The sequence below is a fragment of the Columba livia genome, chromosome 10, assembly GCF_036013475.1.
Source record: "Columba livia isolate bColLiv1 breed racing homer chromosome 10, bColLiv1.pat.W.v2, whole genome shotgun sequence".
Classification (NCBI taxonomy): domain Eukaryota; kingdom Metazoa; phylum Chordata; class Aves; order Columbiformes; family Columbidae; genus Columba; species Columba livia.
Window position 1 is genome coordinate 20,891,609 of NC_088611.1, and position 22,109 is coordinate 20,913,717.

The following is a 22,109-nucleotide window of genomic DNA, read 5'->3' on the forward strand; positions in this document are numbered from 1 at the left end:
TCAGCATCTTTGTAGCCCTATAGTGGGCACCACTACCTGCCCACAGCCCCCAGAGCCCCACGGCTACGGCGGCACCTACCTGGGTGCCCTCGGGGCCCAGGCGCCCCAAGGCAGACACGGTGTTGGAGAGGAGGGTGCGGGTGGCATCGGCACTGGGGGAGCTGTCACGGGTGCCATGCACCAGGAAGACAATGTCACCGCGGGCGTCCCTGCAGACTGTGGGTACAGGGAAGGGGTGAAGCCACCAGCAGAGCAGGGACAATCCCAGCCCGTCCCCGCGGTGCGGCCTTGCCATACCCGTGCGCTCGCTGACGGAGGTCTCGGCACCTGGCGTGGTCCCCAGGAGCGGGCGCAGTGTGAAGGTGTAGCGCTGGCCCAGGCGCAGCCCGGTGACCTGCTGGGAGCTGGCAGTGCCGGGCAGCGTCCGGCCCGTCTCCCCACCAGCTGCCGCCCAGGGGACAGAGTCAGGAGGGTCACTGAGCCCCCACGGTGACACTGCCCCCCACCCCAGGGATGTCCCCTTGCCTCACCTGCTGGGGGGGTCCAGGAGAGGACATAGCTGGAGGCACCAGGAATGGGGGTCCAGGTGAGGGTCACCGAGTCTCTCTGCACATCTGTCACCTGCAGGCTGGTGACGGGGCCAGGGGCAGCTGCCACGGAGGAGGAAGAAAGAGTGTCTGGGCCCCATGGGGCAGCCGCCACCCACTCCTGGCCCCACACCCATTACCTTCCACCAGAGAATCATTTGTTTGGAAGAGACCCTCAAGATCATAGAATCCAACCATTAACCGAACCCTGGCACTAACGCATGTCCATGAGAACCTCATCTCTGCGTCTGCTCAACCCCTCCAGGGATGGTGACTCCACCACCGCCCTGGGCAGCCTGTTCCAATGCCCGACAATCCCAACCCAAGGCTGGAAGAGCCCATCCCCAGGTGCCTCCTGCCCACTCCCTAAGTGCCCCCTCTCTGGGCTCTAGCCCTGTGCCAGGGGTCTGATGTCCCCCTGGCCCCACACAGCCCCTTACCAGTGACAGCGGTGACAGTGGCTGGCTCACTCTCCCGGCCACCGGCCAGGCTGGTGATGCTGATGTGGTAGCGCTGGCCGGGCTCCAGCCCTCCCAGGTTGTAGGAGCTGGTGGTGGCTGAGAGCTGCTGGCTGCGCACGGGCCCCCCTGTCCATGGGGAGAAAGGGGTGAGGGGTGCAAGGGGGATGGTGGGGTGCAGGGGGAATGGCAGGGTGCTGGGGTGCCGACCGGCCATGCTCACCCTCAGCCAGGCGCCAGAGCAGGCGGTACCCAGTGCTGCCGGCCACCGGCACCCAGGCCAGGAGCAGGCGATGCTCCGAGGCCTCTGTCACCTGGAAGCCACTGACAGGGGACGCTGGGGCTACCTCCGCTGCAGAACAGAGGGACAGGCGTTAGGGGTGCCCATTGCCACCCCAAGGTGCTGCCCCCCACCCCAGCACTCACGGGTGGTGACGACGATGGATACGGGGTTGCCCTCCCGGTTGCCAATGAGTGCTGTCACCTTCACGGTGTAGGTGACACCACCCTCCAGGTCGGGAATGTCAAAGGAGCTGGTGTGGCCAGGAACCCGCCGGCTGCTCTCCGGGCCCCCTGCCAAGGACCACAACATCACCCGCCTGCCCTGCTGTCCCCACAGCCTGTCCCCATCCCCGTCCCACGGTACCGTCCCTGCGGCTCCACACCACGCGGTAGGCAGTGGCTCCTGGCACACCGACCCAGGTGACACGGGCGACATTGCTCCTGGACGCCTGCACCTCCAGCTGGGACACTGTCCCCACCTGCTCAGGCACTGTGACACCGAGAAGACCACTGTCACCCAGGTCCAGGGCAAGTAGCACCATCTGGGACCAGCAGGTGAGGGGACACCTCACCTATCCGTGCTGTAGCGGTGACGGGGCTGCCCTCATGGCCATCCACAATGGCTGAGACAGCGACGGTGTAGACACCAGCACGCAGCCCCTCAATGGTGAAGGCAGTGGGGTCAGCGGGGACAACGCGGGATTGCTCCAGACCTAGGAGAGACAGCTGGGCTGGGAAAGGGCTCTGGCACCACCACCACGGCATCTCACGGTCCCCACACTCACCGTCACTGCCTCTCCACGTCAGCCGGTAGCCCCCGACGCCCGGCAGCCCTCGCCAGGTGACCCGCAGCTGGCTGGGACCGGCCTCCGTCACTCGCAGCTCTGAGATGCTGCCCACCGCTGGGTACTCTGCAGCACCCCATGGCACCGGGGCGTCACCTCAGGGTGCCCTGAGGGGGCCCACGGCTGCCTTGGTGCCCCGAGGGCTTGTGGGGGCACAGAGGACATTCCAGGGGGGAGGACAACACAACACTGAGACTCCTGATGCCAAACCCTGACAGGGACTTACTGAGGCGGATGGTGACTGTGGCAGCACTGCCCTCCCGGCCGCCTGCCAGCGCCGAGACACGCACCAGGTAGGTGACACCCTCCCGGAGGTCACCCAGCTCCAGCCCCGTCTGGCTGCCCGGGATGCGCCTCGTCCTCTCTGTGCCGTCTGCCAGGAGCGGGACCCTCAGCACCGGGCTGGGGTCCCCCAGGTGCCACCCACGCCCCTGCCCGCAGCCTCACCCTGGGTGTTGCGCACCACGACTTTGTACTCGGTGGCACCGGGAACACCGGTCCAGCCCAGCCGCACGCGCCTGCCCGACTCCTCCGTGAGCCGCAGGTCTGACACAGGACCCACAGGCACCTCCACACCTGCAGAGAGACATGGTGACGCACGGTCAGAGCTACACAGCCTCAATGGCACAGCCCTCAGCCTCACCTGGAGAGCAAGGGGTTTCACAGACACGGTCATCCCCAGGCTGAGCAATGCCACACGGGACATCCCTCCATCTCAATAGCTTAGAATCATAGAATCATTTTGGCTGGAAAAGACCCAGGAGCATCAAATCCAACCATTACCCCAGCCCTGGCACTACCCCATGTCCCTGAGAACTTCATCTCCGTCTGTTCAACGCCTCCAGGGATGGTGACTCCAGCACTGCCCTGGGCAGCCTGTTCCAATGCCCCACAGCCCTTTCTGGGAAGACATTGTTCCCAATATCCAACCTCAACCTCCCCTGGCGCAACTTGAGGCCATTTCCTCTGGTCCTGGTGCTTGTTCCTTGGGAACAGAGCCTGACCCTCCTGGCTCCAAACTCCTTTCAGGCAGTTCAGAGATCAGAAAGTCTCCCCTCAGCTCCTGTTCTCCAGCTGAACCCCCCAGGTCCCTCAGTGACTCTTCATGGGAGCTTGGGATGGCTGGGGACAACACAGGGACCCGTGGTGGTCTCTCACCTGTCTGGAAGGTGGTGACAGGAGTGGCCACCTCACCACCATCGTAGATCGTGTAGAGGGTGATGCGGTACTCGGTGCCCGGCTGCAGCCCCATCAGCTGGTAGGTGTTGGTGCTGCTGGGGAGCGACACTGTCCTGGGGGGCTCTGGTCCTGCAGGGAGGGGAGGGTCACTGAAGGCAGCTGGCACAAAGGATTTGTGAGGGGACTGGGATAACTGAGCCCACCTGTGGCTCTCTTCCACTCCAGACGGTAGCCGCGGGCATCATGGGCACTGGTCCAGAGCACCTGGATGGACGTTGGGCCCAGGATATTGGTTCGCAGCATCTGCTCTGCACTCGCCTCTGCAAGAGAAACCCTGTGGGCCAGGCTGCCCAGTGCTGCTTTGTCACCCACCCACAGCGTACCCTGCACGTGGCAGGGCGGGGAGCATCACCGGTCCCCACCCCATCCTGTGGCAGAGCCACCAAGTAACCACCACTTACCTGTCCTCTGCCTCACGGTGGCCGTGGGCCCCTCCAGCTGCCCGAAGAGCGGGGCCACTGTCACCACGTAGTCGGTGCTGGGCTGCAGCCCCCCCAGCGCATGTGATGTCCGCCTGGCATCCAGGTCCACCCTGTGCCTGTCCTGCCCTGCAAGAGCCACCACAGTCATCCCTTGGGGGGTCTGGAAGGTGGATGCTAGCACCCCCCACCCTGTCTCCTCCCCTCCCTGGGGTCACCAGAAGGGACACAAGGTAAAACACTGTCCCAGGTTGGCCAGAGAGGTGGTGGATGAACCATCCCTGGAGACATCCCAGGCCAGGCTGGACGGGGCTCTGAGCAACCTGAGCTGGTGAAGATGTCCCTGCTCATGGCAGGGGGGGCACTGGGGGAGCTGGGAAGATCCTTTCCAACCCAAACCATCCTGTGATTCTGTGATAAGCTTTGAGGTGGGCACCTACCTGTGAGGGTGGCCCAGGAGAGCCGGTAGCCGGTGGCACCGCTGACGGGCTGCCAGGCCAGCAGCAAGCTCTGCGCCGAGACGTTGTGGACAGCCAAGTGCTGCACGCCCGCCGGACGCCCTGTGGGGACAGATGCCTGTCTTGTCCCTGCCGTGGATGCGGGGCAGGGGACACCGGGAACCATCTCTGCTTACAGACCCGCTGGGAGGAAGCCCCCGCACCCCCAGGTGCCGCTGAACCCTGCTGCGAGGTCACCGAGCACAGCCCAGGCGGCTCCTTCAAAGCACCCCGGTTCCAGCAAACCGGAGCCTGAACACCTTCCTCTTAATGCCTTAAATACTTTCTGTGGGTTAATTCTGCCTGGGGCAGCTGGAGGAATTGGTTTGCCAAAATTTGAGGCTTGCAAAGATGTTACCCTGGGGCCACCATCCTGCTCCTGCCTGGCAATGCTTTCCACCACCCTCCTCCCTGGCGGAAACCATTACTTTCCTCCTAAAGAGTGCAGGGCTTAAACTTATTAAAAAAAAAAAAAAAACAAAACCTTGCATTTTTTCAGTCGACATTCTTACGTCACGTGAGGAAAGCTCCAGTGGAAACATTCCCAGGAGGCTGGGAAGGAGCTCCAGGGCACAGAGTGCTGCATCCCCCTGGGAGCACATTTTGGGGCTCAGAGCATCACCTCGCAGCCGTGCCCACCTACATCCCGGTCCCAGCTCCCCCCCAGCCAGCTCACAGGGGCGCAGTGACAGGAGGGTTGTCCCCATGCTGGGAACTCACCCCCGTCCCTGGCTGAGCCCTGGGCCAGGCGCGGTGCTTACGTGTCCGGGCGGTGAGGGTGGCAGGGACGGCAGGGACAGCGGGTGGCTGCGCGTGGCGGGGTCGGAGCGTCACCACGTATTCGGTGTCGGGGCGCAGGTTGGTGAGCGTGGCTGACTGTGTGCTGGCCCCCAGGCTCTTCTCCTCCTCCTGGGCTGCTCCTGGAGGGGTTCAGGTAGGATCAGGGGGGCACAGCACACCCCCAGCCCAGCAGGGAAGGGGTGTCATGGGAGGGCACCCTGCCCTGGGAACACCAGGCAGTGCCAGGGGTGGGGAGTGCTGGGAGAGGCTGGGATGGGAGCCAGAACAGGGGCACCCATGGGAGCACCCAGGGCCAGGGAGGGGCTGCCAGGTGCGCAGCTCCAGCCCAGCGCCTGGCTGGGGCGGGGGGTCTGCCACCCGCCCTCCACGTGCAGCAACCGCGGGGGCACGCACACGCCTGTGCTCACAGCCCCGGGTAGGGGCACACGTGGGGCTCCCTGGCCTTTGCACACACCCACGCGCACACTCCAAGCTCTGCACACGGAAGCCTCTGGGTACAAGAGCACACAAGCCAGCTCTACGCCTCTGTGTGCACACCCGTGCCCCATAGCCTGCGCACAAGCGCCAGTCGCTGTGGGGAAGGCAGGCGTGGACACACCTGCGGTGCTCTCGGGATGCACCCCCTGCATCACCCCATGCATGCTGCCCCTTGTGCATGCACCTCCTGCATCACCCCATGCATCCCTTGCGTGCATGCCCTCCACCATGCACTCCCCTGCCATGTCCTCATGTCTTGCCCAGCCCACAGGGCTCTGCAGAAGCAGGACTGTCCCCTCGTAGGGACTGTCCCCTCACCTTGTACGGCGTAGCTGAGGCTGTAGCCCTGCAGGGGCTCGGGGCCGGGCTGCCAGGCCAGACGCAGAAAGGTTGGTCCAGTCTCCACCACACGGAAATCCAGCACGGAGCCTGTACGGCTCTCTGGGGACACAAGGAGCCAGGGTGGGCACCCAGCGCTTGCCTGTGTCCCCGTCCCCATGGTCGCAGACACTCACGGGTGCGCGCTCGGCTGGACACCGACTCGCCGATGCTGTTGGCATACTGGGCGGTGACAGTGACCATGTACTCCGTCCCTGCGCGCAGCCCCCGCAGCACGGCACTTGTCTCCCGTGGCCCCAGGCTCACCTGGGCAGGGACAGTGTCACCCCCCTGCCATTCCCAGGCCATGCAATGGGTGGTCAGAGCCCCTGGGAAGTCGGAGCAGGCAGGTGGGCACACTCACCTCCTGCCTCTCTGCCACAACCGGCTGCCCCAGCCCTGTCAGGGGCACGTGCTGCACCCGGTAGCCGGTGACGGGGCCACTGGCCGCTGCCCAGCGGATCCGCAGCTGGTCGAGGCCCCGCTCCAGGATCTCCAGGTTGGAGGGGCCAGCATGGCTCAGGCCATCTGCCAGGGAGCACAGCAGTTGTCAGCTTCAGGGTGTGTGGGGTGGCAGGGAGAGCTTGTCAGGGTGGCACAACTGCGTGCCCAGCAGAACAGGATGACCAGAAGGGTGTTTTGGGGAGGATGGGTGCTGAATGTGCACCCACAGTGAGCACAACCCGGCACCCAGCACCACTGGCACCTGTACCCACAGGGAGGAGGTGGGGACTCATACCCGGGAGGCGCAGAGTTCCCCCGACACTCGTGCACACCCTGCGTGTCATCAGTGGCACCAGTGTCCCCAGCAGCTTGAAGTCACCAACATAGAAGAAGAAGGCATCGGTGGGCGTTGAGGCCACGCGCACCAGCTCCTTGTGGTCAGCGTTCTTGACCCCTGGCAAGGATGGAGATGATGGGTGAGGAGGCAGGGACCCTGGTGGGAGACCCCTCACCCAGCGCTGAAGCCTTGCTCACCCACGGCAAAGACCTTGACGCCCTGGTTCTTCAGCTTTGCTGCCGGCCCCTCAGCATCATCCTGGGACTTGCCATCCGTGATGAGGATGCAGATCTGCAGGGCCAGGCACAAGCCATAAGACCCAGCTCAGGACACACTGCATCACCCCTCTGGGTGTCCCCAGGGCCACCACCCTGAACATACCTGAGGGACTCCAGGTCGAAGCTGCGTGGGGCGAAAGAAGTTGTCAGCGACGTAGCGGAAGCCGGCGCCAGTCCGTGTGTTGCCACCTTTGTAGCTCAGCTGCTGGATGGCCCGTCGGACGCTCATGCCGTCAGTGTGCTGGGAGAAGGGGAACTCCACCCTGAGGAGCACGGGTGGATGTGTCACCCCCCGGTCCCACCGTCCCACCGCCCCACACGGCCCCTCCCCGGGGCTCACCGTGGCTCGTCGCTGTACTGCACCACAGCGAAGCGCACCGCCTTCTCGCCCACCACCTGCACGAAGGGCCCCACCAGGTCGTCCATGAAGGTGCGGATGGCGCGGAAGTTGTTCCTGCCAATGCTGGATGATCCGTCCACCAGGAAGACTATGTCGGCCTCCAGCACATCCTCACACACCCCTGCGAGGCAGTGACGGTGCTCAGGGCACGAACTGGCACCATGGCACAGTGGTGCTGGGCCCCTCTGGCCCCCCTGCCACAGGCACCCAGTGCTCAGCACCCACCTTGACTCCTCTTCTGCGCCGCAGCGGCTGGGGGCCCCAGGAGCGTGGGGAGCACGGCGAGGAGCAGGAGTTGGCTGCTCATCGTGGGAGCCTGCAGGAGAGGACGCTGCCACCACCACCTCACAGCAGCCCCCCTCCTCTGGGGACAGAGGTGACAGAGCAGTGGGGCTCAGGAGGATCCCAGCACCACACTGTGCCCGGGTGCCTGGTCACCTCAGGAGGGAAAAGTGTCAGTGCCTCCCCGGGCACCGCCACTGGCACCCACAGTGGGGCAGGGAGGCAGCAGGGCTGTGCCCGGCCGCGTTGCCACACGTCCTAGAGACGCAGCCAGCAGCACCCAGTGCCTGCCCAGCACGCAGGGTCACCAAACAGCACCGGGTGGGCAGCAGGTGGCCTGTGTCTGGCCAGGTGGGAGCTGTGCCGGCGGCTGTCCCGTGTCACGGCGCAGGCTGGTGACGGTGCTGGGTGCAGGAGGGCACGGTCTTATGTGTGTCCCACGCCAACCAGTACCTGGCCCCGCTCCAGCGCTCCCCGTTCAGCCTGACCAGGCCTGGCCCGCAGCTCCGCTTGCTGCCCGACACCCCGGGGAGCCGTGCCCCGGCCGGGGGGAGGCTGGAGCCCAGCTGCGGGGTGTGCGTGCGCTCTGCCTGCACAAGCCCTGACCGCTGCCTCCTGCCTGCCTGCCCGCACCCCAGCGCCTCCTGCCCACGGCTCCCCCTGCCCGCAGGGGCTCCCCACCACCCCGGTGGCAAAAGGCGGGTGCTCTAGGGAGGGCGGGCAGCCGGGGTGGATGAGCCCTGCCCGCCAGCCCCACATCCCACCTCTTCCCACGCACACAGTTGCAGGGGAGGCACACGGCCCGACCCCACGGCCCGATGGCCACGCCAGGTCCCAGCCCAGCTGAGCCCGGGCGGGTGCGAAACCCGGGCGGGACGAGCCCGGCAGCCGCCGCGGCGTGGGAGAGTGAATGTCCAGCTGTGCCCGGGGGGACCCCCGCTCCTGCACTGCAGCCCCGGCAGCGGGACCCCCAGCACAGCCCCCCCGCCGCAGCACTCACCCGCCGCCCCCGCGGGCCGCTCCGCGCCGCTCCGTGCCGTGCCGAGCCGAGCCGGGCTGGGTGCAGGCGGTGCCGGCGCGGAGCGGCCCCCGGCGCTCCCGCCCCTTTATTGAGGGCGGCCCGGAGCGCGGTGTCGGGGCGGGGGGGGGAGCGGGAGCCCGCCTCCCTAAAAAAGAGTTTTTCCCACCCCGGGGAGAGGAGGAAAGCGACTTTTCAGGCTGTTCCCCGCTCCGCAAAGTGCCACCTCTGGCTCTCCCGTCGGCTGCATCCCGGGTGTAGGCTGGAGGGCTCTAGGATGGAGTTGGGGCAGGAGGGGGTTGGACCCCTGGGAAGGGTTTCTGTGGGTTCTGTGCGGGGCTGAGTGGGCCCCAGGGAAGCTCAGGACACTTTTCCCTTTAGCATCTCCATCCTCCATGTCCCAGGAATGTGGTGAGCAGCTCTGGGACCTACACCAGCCACGACCCAGCCATACACCTCCATCCATCCATCCATCCATCCATCCATTGGGAATGTGTTCTCAGGGCACTGCCTGGCCCTGGGCAGAGATGCCACGGGGCCTGGGTCCCTGGCCCGTCCAGGTTAGAACCTGGGTCTGAGCACCAGCCCTGGGAAAGATGATGGTGCAGGGCTGCTCACCTCAGCACAGCTCACACGGGGCTGCAGGACAGCCAGGCCTCCACCAGGACCTTTTCTGCACCCACAGCTCATGGTACCCATCACATGGCACCGAAGCACCCACAGCTGAAGAACTGGGACTGGTGTCCTCCCACCCTGCTCCAGACACCACCTCCTCTCAGCAGCCGCCAGAGCAGACTGGTGGCCAAGACCCACCCCGGAGCTGGAGAAAAGCACTGGAAATCTGCTAGCAGTGTGACTGGGATTGGCAGGAGGAGGCAAAAGGGAGACGATGCCCAGCAATGTGGACATAGACCCTGCACTGCCCTGGTCTTGATCCCTGCCCACCCAACAGCTGGTGGGACTGTCCCCTGGGGCTCCTTCTTGGCCAAAGGGACACCCCTGACCCTCAGGGTGCCCATGTGTCCCAGTGCATCCCGTGGGACCACACTGCTCCTGGGGGTGCATCACACTGTACCCCCACCCTCCCCACTGGTGCCTGTGCTTTCCTAGGGCTGACCCGGCTCACGGCCCCAGCATGCGCCATCTCGTCTCTGTCTCCTTTATCACTCGCATTCCCCAGCCCCCAGCATCCCGCGTACCTGTGCCCTCCTGGCTGTCCAGCCTGGGGCTCCTGTGCGGTTCCTGGCGGCACAGCGGGCAGGTCCGGGAGCATCTTCCTGCGGGCAGTAACGGGAGCGATGGGGGGGTCCCTGGGGCCCAGGGCCACCTCACAGCTGGGGGCCAAGGGCAGGGCCACCTGCCACTGAGTAAAGATGCTCCAGGGCCGGCTACAGCCAACTTTCCCAGGCACACACTGTTCCCAAACAGGGGAGGAGCGGTGATGCCCCCACTCTTCTTAAAGGCGCAGCAAGCAGTGCATCCCCTCCTCTTCATTAGCCTTCCTCTTGCTGGGCCCCAGCCCTGGCCCCCAAACCTGGCCAGCCAGCTCCAAAGTTCACCATGGCCACGAGTTTCCCCCTGCTCACCCTGGCAATGCAGGTCTGGCCATGGGTCCAGTATCCCCAGGTCAGGACTGTCCCCAGACCCTCCTCCCGCCAGAGCTCTCGCTTAATGAAGGCAGGGCGGCCTGCCCTAATTAGACAAGGGGCTTCGTTAAACAGGGAGAGTGGAGAGGTCTGCCAAGGGCTCTGCAGCTGGCCCAGGGCCCGGAGCTGGCGGAGCAGCCCCACGGCGCAGTGTCGGCAGCGGGGCACGGGCGGCCGGGGCTTGCCCTGGCTAAGGGAGCAGCGCCTGGTGGGCAGCACAGGCAGAGGCAGCGGGCAGCGATGTTTTGCAGCTGTGCGGAGGGCTCTGTCTGCTGCCCCAGCCCACAGGAACATGGCAGGCACCAGTGTGGGGGTGTCCCCAAACTCCGCTCCCCACCCTGGCAGCTCAGGAGCATCTGGACCATCTTGTCAGCAGCATCCCTTTGGTGCTGGCACAGGAGCGGGGTACGCAGGGATGCTGGGTCATAGAACCATAAAACCACTTCGGTTGGAAGACATCATCGAGTCCAACCATGAACTCTGGGTTTGGGTCCCCAAAAACTCTGGTTTCTGGTCCCCAAAACAGAATGCCTCCCCCTCCGTGGTGTTTCCCAGCTGCCCCCCCACACTGCATACCAGGGCTGGGGAAGGAATCCGCGGCCCCGGGCGCGGGATGGTGCTGCTCATGCAGGAGAGTACCAGGTGCGAGTGACTCACGCAGCCGCCCCGCGCCGCTGCATGCCCGTCCCTCCGGGAACAGCCCAAAAATCCCTCGGCCCTTTCCCAAGCCTGGTGGGCCAGCAGCCAGGCCACCAGCCCTTATTTCCACAGCCCGGGCTCGGGGTTCCCCATCTTCCATCTGGCCTGGCCCCAAGTCGCGATGACTCCTCTCCACTAATGCTGATCAAAGCTTGCAGAGGCACGGGGCAGCTCCAGGGCTGCTGGAAGGGAGCTCTCAAATTTGGGGGTTTTTGGGTGGAGGGGAGCAGCAGGGGGCTCCAGCACGGTGGGCGAGGGGAGGAGGAGCTGGCTGGAGAGGGAACCTTGCCTGCCGGGGGGGCCAGCTGGGACACGCTCCAGGAATGTCTCCCAGCACCAATCACTGTTGGCTCCATGCTGCAGCACCCAGAGGATGTGGAGCCCTGTCACTGTCACCAGCCCGCTCAGGGAGAGCGTTGGAGGGCCAGTGTCATGCTCATGGCATGACCTCAGACACCTCTATGTCACCCCCCAGGGCTCTGTAGCAAGCCCAGGACAGAGAACTGGTCACCTCTTACCTGCTGGTGACCTGCCCTGGGGCTCTGGGGTGGGATTCAGCAGTGCCAGCCCTTCAGCTGCGTCTTGCAAGGAGAATGGGCAGCAGATCCTCAGCTCTTTCATACTGAAGGGGACATCTGCCAGCACCCCCCCATCCTGTTGCAGCCCAAAGCCACATCCCTGCAGGAAAAGGAAGCAAAATGTCACGTCAAGGTGAAACTGTGATGGGTAAGCTGCCCTCTCAGCCCAGCAGCTCTGGGGATGACCAAAGCAAGGTCGTTGCCCAGGGCAGTGATGGAGTCACCATCCCTGGAGGGGTTGAACAGATGGAGATGAGGTTCTCAGGGACATGGGGCAGTGCCAGGGGTGGGTTAATGGTTGGAGACTTGATGATCTTGAGGGTCTCTTCCAACCAAAATAACTCTGTGATTCTATGTTCCCAGCTGCAGGGCACATGGTGGGTGCAGGGGCAGCAGTGAGGAGGCTCTGGTGGCTGAAGGATGATGGAGACAAGTGGTACCACTGCAGCCAGGTCTGGGGTTGGGCTGAGCCCGCTGTGCCCCCCACCAGGGCTCCCCATGCGGGGTGTGTGCCTCGGCTCCCCCCACAGCTGCTGTGGAGAGATGAGAAGATTTTCCTGCCCATAAACTGTTGTGTCTGGAGGCTGCTGCCGGCGTGGCCGCACACCAGCATCTCACGAAGCTGCGCTGGACTGGGTCCAGGCCCTGCTGTCCACAGACAGGGCTCAGGGAGGGAGCGGTGACACTGCGGGGATGTCACCCCCCCTTGGCTGAGTCAGGCAGCCTTGGTCAGCCCGACTACAGAGGCCAGGCTGGCTCTGGGGACAGTGAGGGAGGGGACAGCCTGGCCCTGTCAGGGCTCTGCCCAGGGCCAGTGGCACTTTGCAACGGTATGGGGCCAGCGTGCCAGAAAAGGAGGGTGACAGTGGGGACAATGGCAGCAGGATGAGGAGCCAGCAGCACTGCATGGGGCTCGAGAGTCCCTAGTTAACAAGTGACCTTCATTAGCCGCATCCTGCGGCTGGGCTTCGGGTGATGCTGGGATGCCCAGAGAAGCTGCATCACAGCTGGGGTGGCTGTTGGGGACACAGGGGCTGAAGTGTCCCTGGAGGTGACACGCTGTACAGTGCACAGTGGCCACCCGTGCAGCCTGGCTCATCTCGCAGGAATCTTGCTTCTTAACTCCTTGAGGCACAGGCTGCTCCCAGCCCTGCAGCTGCCACCCGCAGCAGGGACCAGGCTCTGTACAATAAGCCTGGCTTAGCCCTGAGGATGGGGATGTGGGAGAGGGTGGAAAGGCAGGGACGAGATGCAGCAAAGCTCCCCCAGCACCTCTGCATGGGGCCAGTGCTGCCGTTCCCTGTGCTGACAGCCCTGTGGGGTGCACATGTCCCAGAGATGCCCCAGCACATGCTACCATGGAAGGGAAACTCCTGTCTCTTCACAGGGGCAGACAAATTCCCTGCCCCGGGGACACTGTAGACTGAGGCACCCCAGGGTTTGCAGGCAGGGACAGGCAGCGCCCAGAGCTGGGGGTGCACCCAGGGACCCATCAGGGCGCGAGAGCCAGGGCTGGCAGAACAGAGAGTGCTGATTCCCTTCTGATGGCGGCAGGAAAGAGAAGATGAAGGAAAAGCCGAGCGAGTGCCGACAGCTCACGGCACACACGCGCTCAGGGCATGTGTGGGCTGGGGCCGCGGCGAGCGGAGCGTGATGAGACATGCCGGGTGGCTGAGCCAGCCCGTGCCCGCCTGCACCCGGCGCCTGCACCCATGGGTGCCGCCCAGCCCTGAGAGGGTCCCCAGGGACCAGCGTGGCCAGTGGTGGATGCAGAGGTGAAAGGTGGCATTCCTACCACTGTGTCCCCTGGGAGAGCAGCTTGGGGCAAGGCCAGGTCACCGGGGCTTCCCTGCAGCGCGGGGAGAGGCAAGAAGATCATCTTACCTGTGAACGCCAATGTGCCACGGCTCTGGCTGCCTTGAGCTGCCACCAGCATCCCTCCAGGAAGGTGTTGCGTGAAGATGGGGTGCTGGGGGGGCCGTCACGGGGCCAGGGGCTGCTCCTGCCCTCACACAGCGCTTGCTGCTCTGCACCAAGCCTGGCTGCCAGGGGCAGGGCAGGAGGAATGCTGTGGCTTCAGGGAACCGGAGGGACACGCAGGAGCCCAGCACTGTGCCCAGGGACACTCACCAGCACCGTGAGCAGGATGGTTCTGCTGCTCCCTGCTTCGAATGGGACTAACCCAGGGACATCTGCAATCTGCAGGAGTCCAGGACACAGAGCCCAACCCCGCAGAGCCGGGGCACCTGCTGGCAGCACCGCAGCCCTTGCCACATGCAGGGACAAGCTGCCCACCAGCTCCAAAACCCCACAGCACCCCTGCACCCATCAGAGGGGAACCAACACCGGGGAGCTGCGGCTGCCCCGTCCCTCCTCCCCCAACCCTAGAGCAGCTGGTGCAGGGGGACAAGGCACCCAGGGCCACCCTCCCTGCGCACGGGGGCTGCTCTGCTGCCCCACACTGAGCTTTTCCCCCTCCCAGGGCTGGGAAATGGTGGCTCCCAACATGGCACACAGGGCCAAGGGGCCAGCTGGGGACTAATCTGGCCATGGGATGCATCCCAAGAGATGGAAATAATGAGTCACTAATGGCTTGAGCACAAGCCCTCCTGCTGCTGCATCATGGGCAGAGGCACCGGCAGCGCGGGCAGAGCAGCACCCGGCCCGTGCTCACCAGTGAACGGGGACAGGGACCCGCTCCCGAGCTGCACAGCAGCAGTTTGCACGGCTGCCCCTTCCTCGCTCCCCGTTTGGCCGATCCTGCTCTCACTGCCCTACTTTGGCATCTGGGATGCAGCTCTGGCTGCTGGGAGGACGTGCGGTTGCTCAACACTTCCTCTCCGCCTTTATTAAAGTGTTTCACAATCTGCACCAACACCCCCTAAAAAACTACCTGCAGGCTCCATATAAACCTCTGGCAGGGCTCATGAAAGAGCCCCCGTCCCGCTCCTCACGGGGCTTGGCCGCTCCTTGCGCAAGGGGCACCTGATGGGGCCGTGGGAGCATCGCCCGCAGCCGGGGGTATGTGTTCCGCCAGGGAGGGAACGGCACAGCTCGCACCCAGGTGCACCCGGGACAGGCAGGGCCAGGGAAGGGGGCAGGTACTGGGGTACCCCAGCTACCAGTGCCAGAACACAGACTCATGGAACAGTTTGGGTTGAAGGGACCTTCCCAGCTCCCCCAGTGCCCCCCCTGCCATGAGCAGGGACATCTTCACCAGCTCAGGTTGCTCAGAGCCCCGTCCAGCCTGGCCTGGGATGTCTCCAGGGATGGTTCATCCACCACCTCTCTGGCCAACCTGGGACAGGCTCTCACCACCCTCATGGCAACAATTTCTTCCTCATGTCCAGCCTGAATCTCCCTCCTTTAGTTTAAAACCATCACCCCTCATCCTGTTGTAACAGCCCCTGCTGCTATAAAAGCTGCGCGATCTCCAGCAGCTGCAGGACGCTGCCCTGAGTGTTCCACGCAGCAGCCACAGCCCATGCGAAGGATGATAAAGGTTTGGCCATGGGGCTGCTGGGGTGGAGAGGAAGCCGAGGGGACCTGGTGCTCAGGGGACCGAGGCTGCAGGAGGGGCTGGGGTCATTCCTACCTGTGGGGCAGCACCAGGGTGCGGGGGGGACAGCGCTTCGGAGGGGTTTGTGCGGTTTGCAAGACCAGACTTGTCCTCGCGCTCTCCCCCGCAAGGCTGTGCCATCGCTCCTTCAGCTCTTTGGCTGGCTGCCCGACTCCAGAAGAAAAGAATAAAAAGGATGAAGCACCCACCCTGCCCCGTCGGGTGAATCGCTGTCTGTCACCATGGGAACTCCTCCCGCCCGCCCCAGGCCCCCCCGGGATGACTTCATCTCGCCATCGAGCAGACAGACGGGGTGGCACGGGATGGGTGGCCGCGGACATCTCACGCGAGGACGTCTGAAGAACGCTGCAGAGCTCGGGGGCTGAGCAGCCCTGGTGAGGGTCCCACAGAGGGCAGGGGCTCAGTCTGCACATCTCCAGAGGAACAATGATGAGGGGCACCCAGCTTCTCGCAGAAAACATGTCCGCAGCACCTCTGCACCCTCCCTGAGAAGGGAGGAACACAGGGTCCCATTTCTGGCCCCCCACCACCTTTGGGACTCACCAGCCGGGAACCTCAGCCCCCTCCGTCCTCAGCAAAGCCAGGGCAAGGTCACCTGTGAGTCACCGCCGTGCGTGCGAGGCAGAAACGGGGGATGCTCATGTTCCCATGTCACAGGGGCTCCTGCCAAGCGCTGCACATCTGGAACAGCTGTAAACAAAGCCGGGGAAGCCACAGCAGAGAGCAGCCGGGGGCAGCGGGGACCTCCAGCCTCGCAGCAGCTGTGCTGGGGGGGTAAAGGGGTGGAAATAAATGCAGAAGCGCCATGTGGAGCCCAGAACGTGGGGTGTGTTCAACCTGCCGCCTCTCCCTGGAAGCCCCTGTGCACACCGGGGCATCCTCGGCGAGCGGAGGACGCCAGAGGCTCCAGCCCCACTTGCCGTGTCCACAGGCAATTACTGCTTCACCAATCCTGACCGGGAAATCACATCCTGCAAGTTCCATTTCTCAGTTGCTATGAGTGCTACTCAAGAGCGATGTGCTCGATGGAGAGGTCATGGAATTTGGTGAGTATGTAACCGTACAATGCTAAACCCTACTCAAGAAGCTCAGAATGCAGCTTTCTGAAGCTGAATATACACCAAATCCTAAATCTCAAAGCAAAACAACTCTAATTCTCTAGATTAAACATTCAAATAAGGAAGAAAGAATGCCCCTGTCAAAGAGTCAGCTGGCTCTTTCCTAAATACAACAAAGACGAGCGAAGAAGCACGTTCTTGTTACAGCTTTGTCCAAGTTACACGGAAAGTAGAAAATAATGCAGAGGACCAGAGCTGTTTTACAAAACACACCGCACATCTGCATCGCCGTGTGCCGAGGGCAGCGCACACAGAGTGGTTTCATTCTGTGCATTGCACCGAGCGTCAGGACCCGCGTTCACAGCACAAATCCGAAAGTTCAGCATCCCACTGCAGGCTCTTGGCAAGGCCAGAAGAGCACTCAGATACTCAGGCTCCTGTTTCAATATCTTAATTACATAATGAGCCTTGCTCCAATCAGGTCATGTAGCATTTGATCTGGCTTCTTTTGCTGTCCTCACGCTGTCTGTGCTCCGCGGTTCTCACGACAAAGCAGCGTATGGAGCCTTAAATACCCCCAGAGCGCAGCGAAGGCTCCGTGATGAACCGTGTGATGCCAAGCAGGAGCGGCGTCTCCGGAGCTGGGCGATCCAGCACATCTGGCGGGCGATCCAGCACATCTGGCGGGCGATCCAGCACCAGCACTTCTCCCATTGACAAATTTTGGTATGGAAAACCCCTCCTGCTCTGAAGACCAGAGCTGGGACCTCCCTAGGCTCACACCCCAGCCTAGTGCTGGGCCAAGAGCTTCATTTTGCATTCCTGGGCAGGTGAGGAACATGGGCAGATCCTCCTCCAAGCACCACGCACTTCTAGTTGGTTTTCTGGGCTTCCCCAGCAATGGGCTCCAGGGCAGCAAAGCCAAACCTCAGCCCAGCAGCCCCACTAAAAACCTCAGAGAAAGGAAAACGCATAAAGGGAAAGAGCTGGAAAAAAGAGACTTGTGTGCAAAAGTGAGAACCATGGGTACTCTTTGGATGGCGTGTGGGGCAAAGCAGCTTTTAATGAGGGTGTTCAGGGCTCAGACTCACCCCCTTCCAGACGCGCCACGGAAGACAGAGCTGAGACAATGAGCACAAGCGGTGCCGCTGCGTCCGCGCGGCAGCCGGGACGGTTGTAGCTGGCGGTCAGGCCTGGATGGGCCCTTTGTCCCCGGCTTTTCCACGCAATGAAGCTTTAGATGAACCATTTCCTTTTCCGAATAGGAAAGTGGGATTTCTGGATAGGCGTCCCGGTGCCTCTCCCCTGGTTTCCGAAGCCCCCGTTGCGCACAGCGGGTGAGGTGAAGCACAGGGTAAACCTGCGAGTCTGCCGAGCGCCGGGTCCCACCGGCACCCCAGAAATCCCGCGGTTTTGCCGGGTGACACTTTGGCACAGGGGAAACCCAGCGCTCCTCTGAGCAAACCACACGGCATCGGGGCCACGAGGGAAACAGATCCCTGGTCAGGCACACACCGATGCGTAGTGTGGGGAGCAAGTAAATAGTCATAAGGATTTACAAACCGGGGGATTTCTATGCTGGGCTGGGACCTCTGCAAAGGCACCAGCTCGAGCCGACCCTGCTGCTGTGCTACTACATTAAATTACTTATTTCTACAAACTTCAACGCCTAAAAGTTTGCATTGAGAGACCCGGGATCCAGGCATTGGAGTGAGTTGACACCAGGACCCTGGGAGGGGACGTAAGCAGGTTGAGATGCGGAATAGTGAAATTTTGAAAACCCAGCCAAGCAATGTAAAGAATCAGGTGTGCAAATACATATAACCCCTGACATGTTTTCCCTTATTCTCTTCGACCCTTAGACATGAACTATTGATTAAGTCTGGGGCTGAGACTGGATCCAGCTACACCTGGACTCCTCTCTGAGGATTTCAGAGAGCTGGGGGTCTCTTCTGAACCCCATTACTCAACGGGAAGGCCTCTCTCTATCCTTCCACATGTCCTGTCACCACAGAAATCGCTCTGGAACAACTCTTCCCTGATTCTGTATTTCCTCCACGCAGTAACTAATAGAGCAAACCTTGCCATTCAGCTCCGTTAAGTTGCGCTTTAAGTGATTTAAACACCACTCTGCAGCAAGCGGGACCCTAAATCACTCATCCGCAACATTTGGTCAATCCCTGCACCAAAGGGTCGGCGCAGTGTGAGGATGTGCCAACTGTCGGAGCTGCGTTTCCCCTGGCCCGGCTCCCAAACCCGCTCACCCATGGCTCCCAAACCCGCTCACCCATGGCTCCCACTGCGGTTTTGCACCGGAGAGCGGGAGAGCAGCAGCCCCGGGGGCAGCGGGTTCTCTTCCCAAAAGCTCCCTGGCACCAACGAGCGGCATGGCGCCAAGTATCTCATTTCTGTGAAAGCCTCTCTGCAGCTTCCCCGAGGACGGGCTTGGCTCAGCACCCATGATTAGTATCATCAACTGTACTTTCCAGGGGTGGTAATTAGTTCAGGTGAGGCAACTCCTGACAATCGCCTGCTGTGGCCCCTCTCTTGGCAAGCGCCAGGATCCCAAAACAAGCAGCTCACATATCAAAGGGGCTGCACAACCAGATCCACCCTGAACATCCCCCACGCTCAGGGTACCGAGCGCCAGGGGAACCTGGAACGCTCAGCACAAGCGCGCCCTATTTTCACTGCTACAGTTTATGTACCTGGAATAGATTTGTATGGAGGGAAAAAAAGTCACCAGGGTGCTGTGTGGCATTGCAGAGCCTTGGATAGATGCACAGCGTCCTCTTTTGCAAACCCTCCTCTCTTCCAGCCAAGGTGGCAGGGAGGGAAAGCGATTGCCTGCAGGCAGGTAGAGGCGCCAGCTTCAAAGAGGGAACTTTCCCCGAAGTGGATCAGACGGCAAAGGGGAAGGAGCAAAGGCCGATTCACACACCGAACTACATTTATCAGCGCAGTCCAACGGGATCCCAAGTAACCTTCCAACTGAAGTAGCAAAATAAAACACTTAAGCCATTGAAAACTAGGCTGGTCAAAGAGCCCCGCTGAACAATCCCGCATTGTCCAGGGAGCCAGGAAACAGATCCGTCAGGTCACCCAGGGCATCTCCAGTTTCAGTGGAATTGTCCTGTTCTAGGGATGGTTCCAACTCCCTGCTCTGGCACTGCCACTGTCCTTCCCTGGGCAGCGGAAACCGCGGGGACGGGAGAGGTCCAGCGAAAGATCTCGCTTTGTCAAGCTTTGGGAGAAGGACTAGCCCAGGACACTTCTGTCGTGTCAGACGTTCCCCGGTTTGGATTCCCTTGGGCTGAGGCTGCTCTGGTGGAGGAACAGAAACTCACCCCTGCAGCTCCAACAGCAAGAGACCCGCCAACGAGACCAGAGCTTCGGTTCTTCCGGCACTGAGGGATTCGGCTGCCAAACGCCTGCCAACTCTTCACCAGTTCCAGGTTACACTTACCAAGCCCCTCGCTAAGGCTCTGGGCACGAGTGTCTTTGCCAAACAACGTTCTCCACTCCTGAATGGGTTTCCTCTCCTCACTTCAGATTCCCAGCCTGTCTGCCTGTTCTTTACCTAGGGAAAACGGTCTCACTGTCACCTCCACCCTCAGAGCTGGTGAGACACCCGTGTTTCTGGAAGCACCGACTGCCATTGGAACCGCAGCCGGGAGATGGCAACACGTCGGGCACGGCTCAGACGGCTCCAGCTGCAGGCAGCGCTGAGCACCCAGTGCCGCTACCAGGGCACGGCCCGGAGTCAAGATCAGCCCAGATACTCGGATTCCTACATGGATAAAAGCACCTACAAAATACCTTCCAACACTGCGTGACCCAGCTGCCCTGGCAGAGCTGCTTGGGCAGGAGGAGGGTGCTGGTCCTGCTGGGAACACCACTCGGCACAGCCAGCCCGCACACGATCAGAGCTGTTTGGAAAGCCTCATCACAGAGGGGTTTGAATCTGTTCCTTGGACAAATTAGTACAGGAAGGGCTGGGGAATTACTCAAGGAAAACAACCATTCCCAAGATACCTTCAGAGAAGAAAACTTGTAGGAATTGCTGAAGCAAGGATATATTAATACATCTCCCTTTGCTTGTATTTCTCACCCTGGAAGCTCACCTGAGGGGGTACATGGCAAAATGGAAAACAAAAGACCATTAGAGTCTGACTGCAGTCACAAAACCGAGACAGAGACGTTTACTGATTCCACAAGGCTTGAGGCATGAGCTCGTTCAGCTTTTCAGCCCTCAGTGCACTCGTAACGAGCCAGAGCTTGCGAAGATAGTTAAATCCAAATTGCATCAAGAACATTTAACAGTTTCAAACTTGCCTAGGATCCGCAATGAGTTCAGACACACTGACTCTCTCATCAAGAATCCAGATTCAACACAAATGATTTAGTACACCGGATTAGTCTCCGGTTTAATGACTAACTCCTAGAAACTTTTACACTATTTTTAAATCCCACTTGTCAGGGCGGCACCTGGAAACTAAATGAAAATCACAGGGAGATTCATCCCAAAGAGAAAAATTCAGCAGGAGCACCTCACAGCTCCGGGGGCAGCTGTGACAGGCTGGTGCCACCTGCTGGGACGCATCTCTCCATCCCCCTTGCTCAGCCTCATCTTATCTGTTTCATGTTCCAGGTTCCTGCAGGCAAGACAAGGGAGCAACAACCAGATTTACACCAGACAAAGCAGAAAGGGCTGGGCAGCTGTTTCAGCTATTCAGACCTAGAGATTATCTTGCAGGTGTAAGCAGGTCACCTGGTACTTCAGCCAGCAGCTCCTTAGCCACAGCACAGGTGACACTGACAGGAGAGATGGAGGCTCAGCTGCAAGAGGAAAGCGCAGACAAACACCAACATAACCCACAACAATCTCTGCTCATTACTGAGCCGGTTTACAGCTCACTGGGGAGTTTAGGATGAGAGGAACCACATCGCCATACGGGCTTTGTTTGTCCCACTTGCACCACCCCACCTCTGCTAAAGACAACAGCACTGAGACAGCACCAGGCAAGGCTGTGCCAACCACCTTCACCAGCTCAAAACAGTGGTGGGAACTCAGTTCTGTCTGTAACTGGTGATGGAGAGAGGGGCTGCAGCAACTGCCCCTACCACAATGGCCATCACTCCAACAACGGGGCCACAACCAGCCCGAAACACTGACACCACAGCCAGGGACAGGATCACAGAGATCCCTCCAGACAAGGACTGTTCGTTCTCAGGTCTGCACAAGCAGTGATCCTGCAGCCCCAGCGCACAGAAAGCACAGAGAACCAGCTCGAGCTCCCTGGGCAGCCTCGTACCAGTGGAAAAAAATCACAGAATCATTTTGGTTGGAAGAGACCCTCAAGATCATCAAGTCCAACCATTACCCCACCCCTGGCACTGCCCCATGTCCGTCTGTCCAACCCTCCAGGGATGGTGACTCCAGCACTGCCCTGGGCAGCCTGTTCCAATGCCCCACGGCCCTTTGGGGAACAAATTGTTCCCAGATCCAACCTCAACCTCCCCTGGCGCAACTTGAGGCCGTTTCCTCTGCTCCTGGTGCTTGTTCCTGGGGAGCAGAGCCCAACACCCTCCAACTTCCTCCAACCAACCTAAAGATGAGACCTCTGAACCAGGATGCTGCCAGTTCAGCACAGAGGCAGAGCTGCAGACAGACACACAGACAAGTTCCTAGCATTAGCCCTGACAAACCAAGACTGACTGGACCAGTACCTCATCAGTTTTAGCAAGATTAACAATGTCTACACATACGACCAGGCAAAATATGGTCAACTCGGATCCAAACCGA

The 22,109-nt window shown here is 61.5% G+C and overlaps 1 protein-coding gene across 10 annotated transcripts in view; it reads right to left on the reverse strand.

The window, feature by feature from the left end:
* Positions 1 to 10,697, reverse strand: part of COL7A1 (collagen type VII alpha 1 chain) — a 34,455-nt gene extending 23,758 nt beyond the window's left edge. For 6 of the 10 annotated variants that reach the window (XR_010475175.1, XR_010475176.1, XM_065075695.1 and 3 more), the window contains exons 1-26: positions 10,329 to 10,697; positions 9,942 to 10,019; positions 7,668 to 7,758; positions 7,383 to 7,563; positions 7,146 to 7,305; positions 6,962 to 7,055; positions 6,723 to 6,881; positions 6,348 to 6,511; positions 6,121 to 6,250; positions 5,924 to 6,046; positions 5,089 to 5,247; positions 4,271 to 4,390; positions 3,813 to 3,959; positions 3,555 to 3,671; positions 3,331 to 3,480; positions 2,620 to 2,748; positions 2,399 to 2,545; positions 2,113 to 2,238; positions 1,900 to 2,040; positions 1,692 to 1,817; positions 1,472 to 1,618; positions 1,269 to 1,397; positions 1,028 to 1,174; positions 531 to 650; positions 298 to 444; positions 80 to 216 (exon numbers count right to left, since the gene is read on the reverse strand). Coding sequence is in view for 8 of the 10 variants with exons in the window: in XM_065075695.1 (XP_064931767.1) it covers positions 80 to 216; positions 298 to 444; positions 531 to 650; positions 1,028 to 1,174; positions 1,269 to 1,397; positions 1,472 to 1,618; positions 1,692 to 1,817; positions 1,900 to 2,040; positions 2,113 to 2,238; positions 2,399 to 2,545; positions 2,620 to 2,748; positions 3,331 to 3,480; positions 3,555 to 3,671; positions 3,813 to 3,959; positions 4,271 to 4,390; positions 5,089 to 5,247; positions 5,924 to 6,046; positions 6,121 to 6,250; positions 6,348 to 6,511; positions 6,723 to 6,881; positions 6,962 to 7,055; positions 7,146 to 7,305; positions 7,383 to 7,563; positions 7,668 to 7,758; positions 9,942 to 10,019; positions 10,329 to 10,682 (3,723 nt within the window). In the remaining 2 variants the exon portion in view is untranslated. Of the gene's footprint in view, positions 1 to 79; positions 217 to 297; positions 445 to 530; positions 651 to 1,027; positions 1,175 to 1,268; positions 1,398 to 1,471; positions 1,619 to 1,691; positions 1,818 to 1,899; positions 2,041 to 2,112; positions 2,239 to 2,398; positions 2,546 to 2,619; positions 2,749 to 3,330; positions 3,481 to 3,554; positions 3,672 to 3,812; positions 3,960 to 4,270; positions 4,391 to 4,811; positions 4,849 to 5,088; positions 5,248 to 5,923; positions 6,047 to 6,120; positions 6,251 to 6,347; positions 6,512 to 6,722; positions 6,882 to 6,961; positions 7,056 to 7,145; positions 7,306 to 7,382; positions 7,564 to 7,667; positions 7,807 to 8,177; positions 8,499 to 8,724; positions 8,860 to 9,941; positions 10,020 to 10,328 lie in introns of those variants that run through there. The other 4 variants (XM_065075697.1, XM_065075698.1, XM_065075696.1 and 1 more) reach the window with 4 other exon arrangements.
* Between the last annotated feature and the right edge of the window lie 11,412 nt (positions 10,698 to 22,109).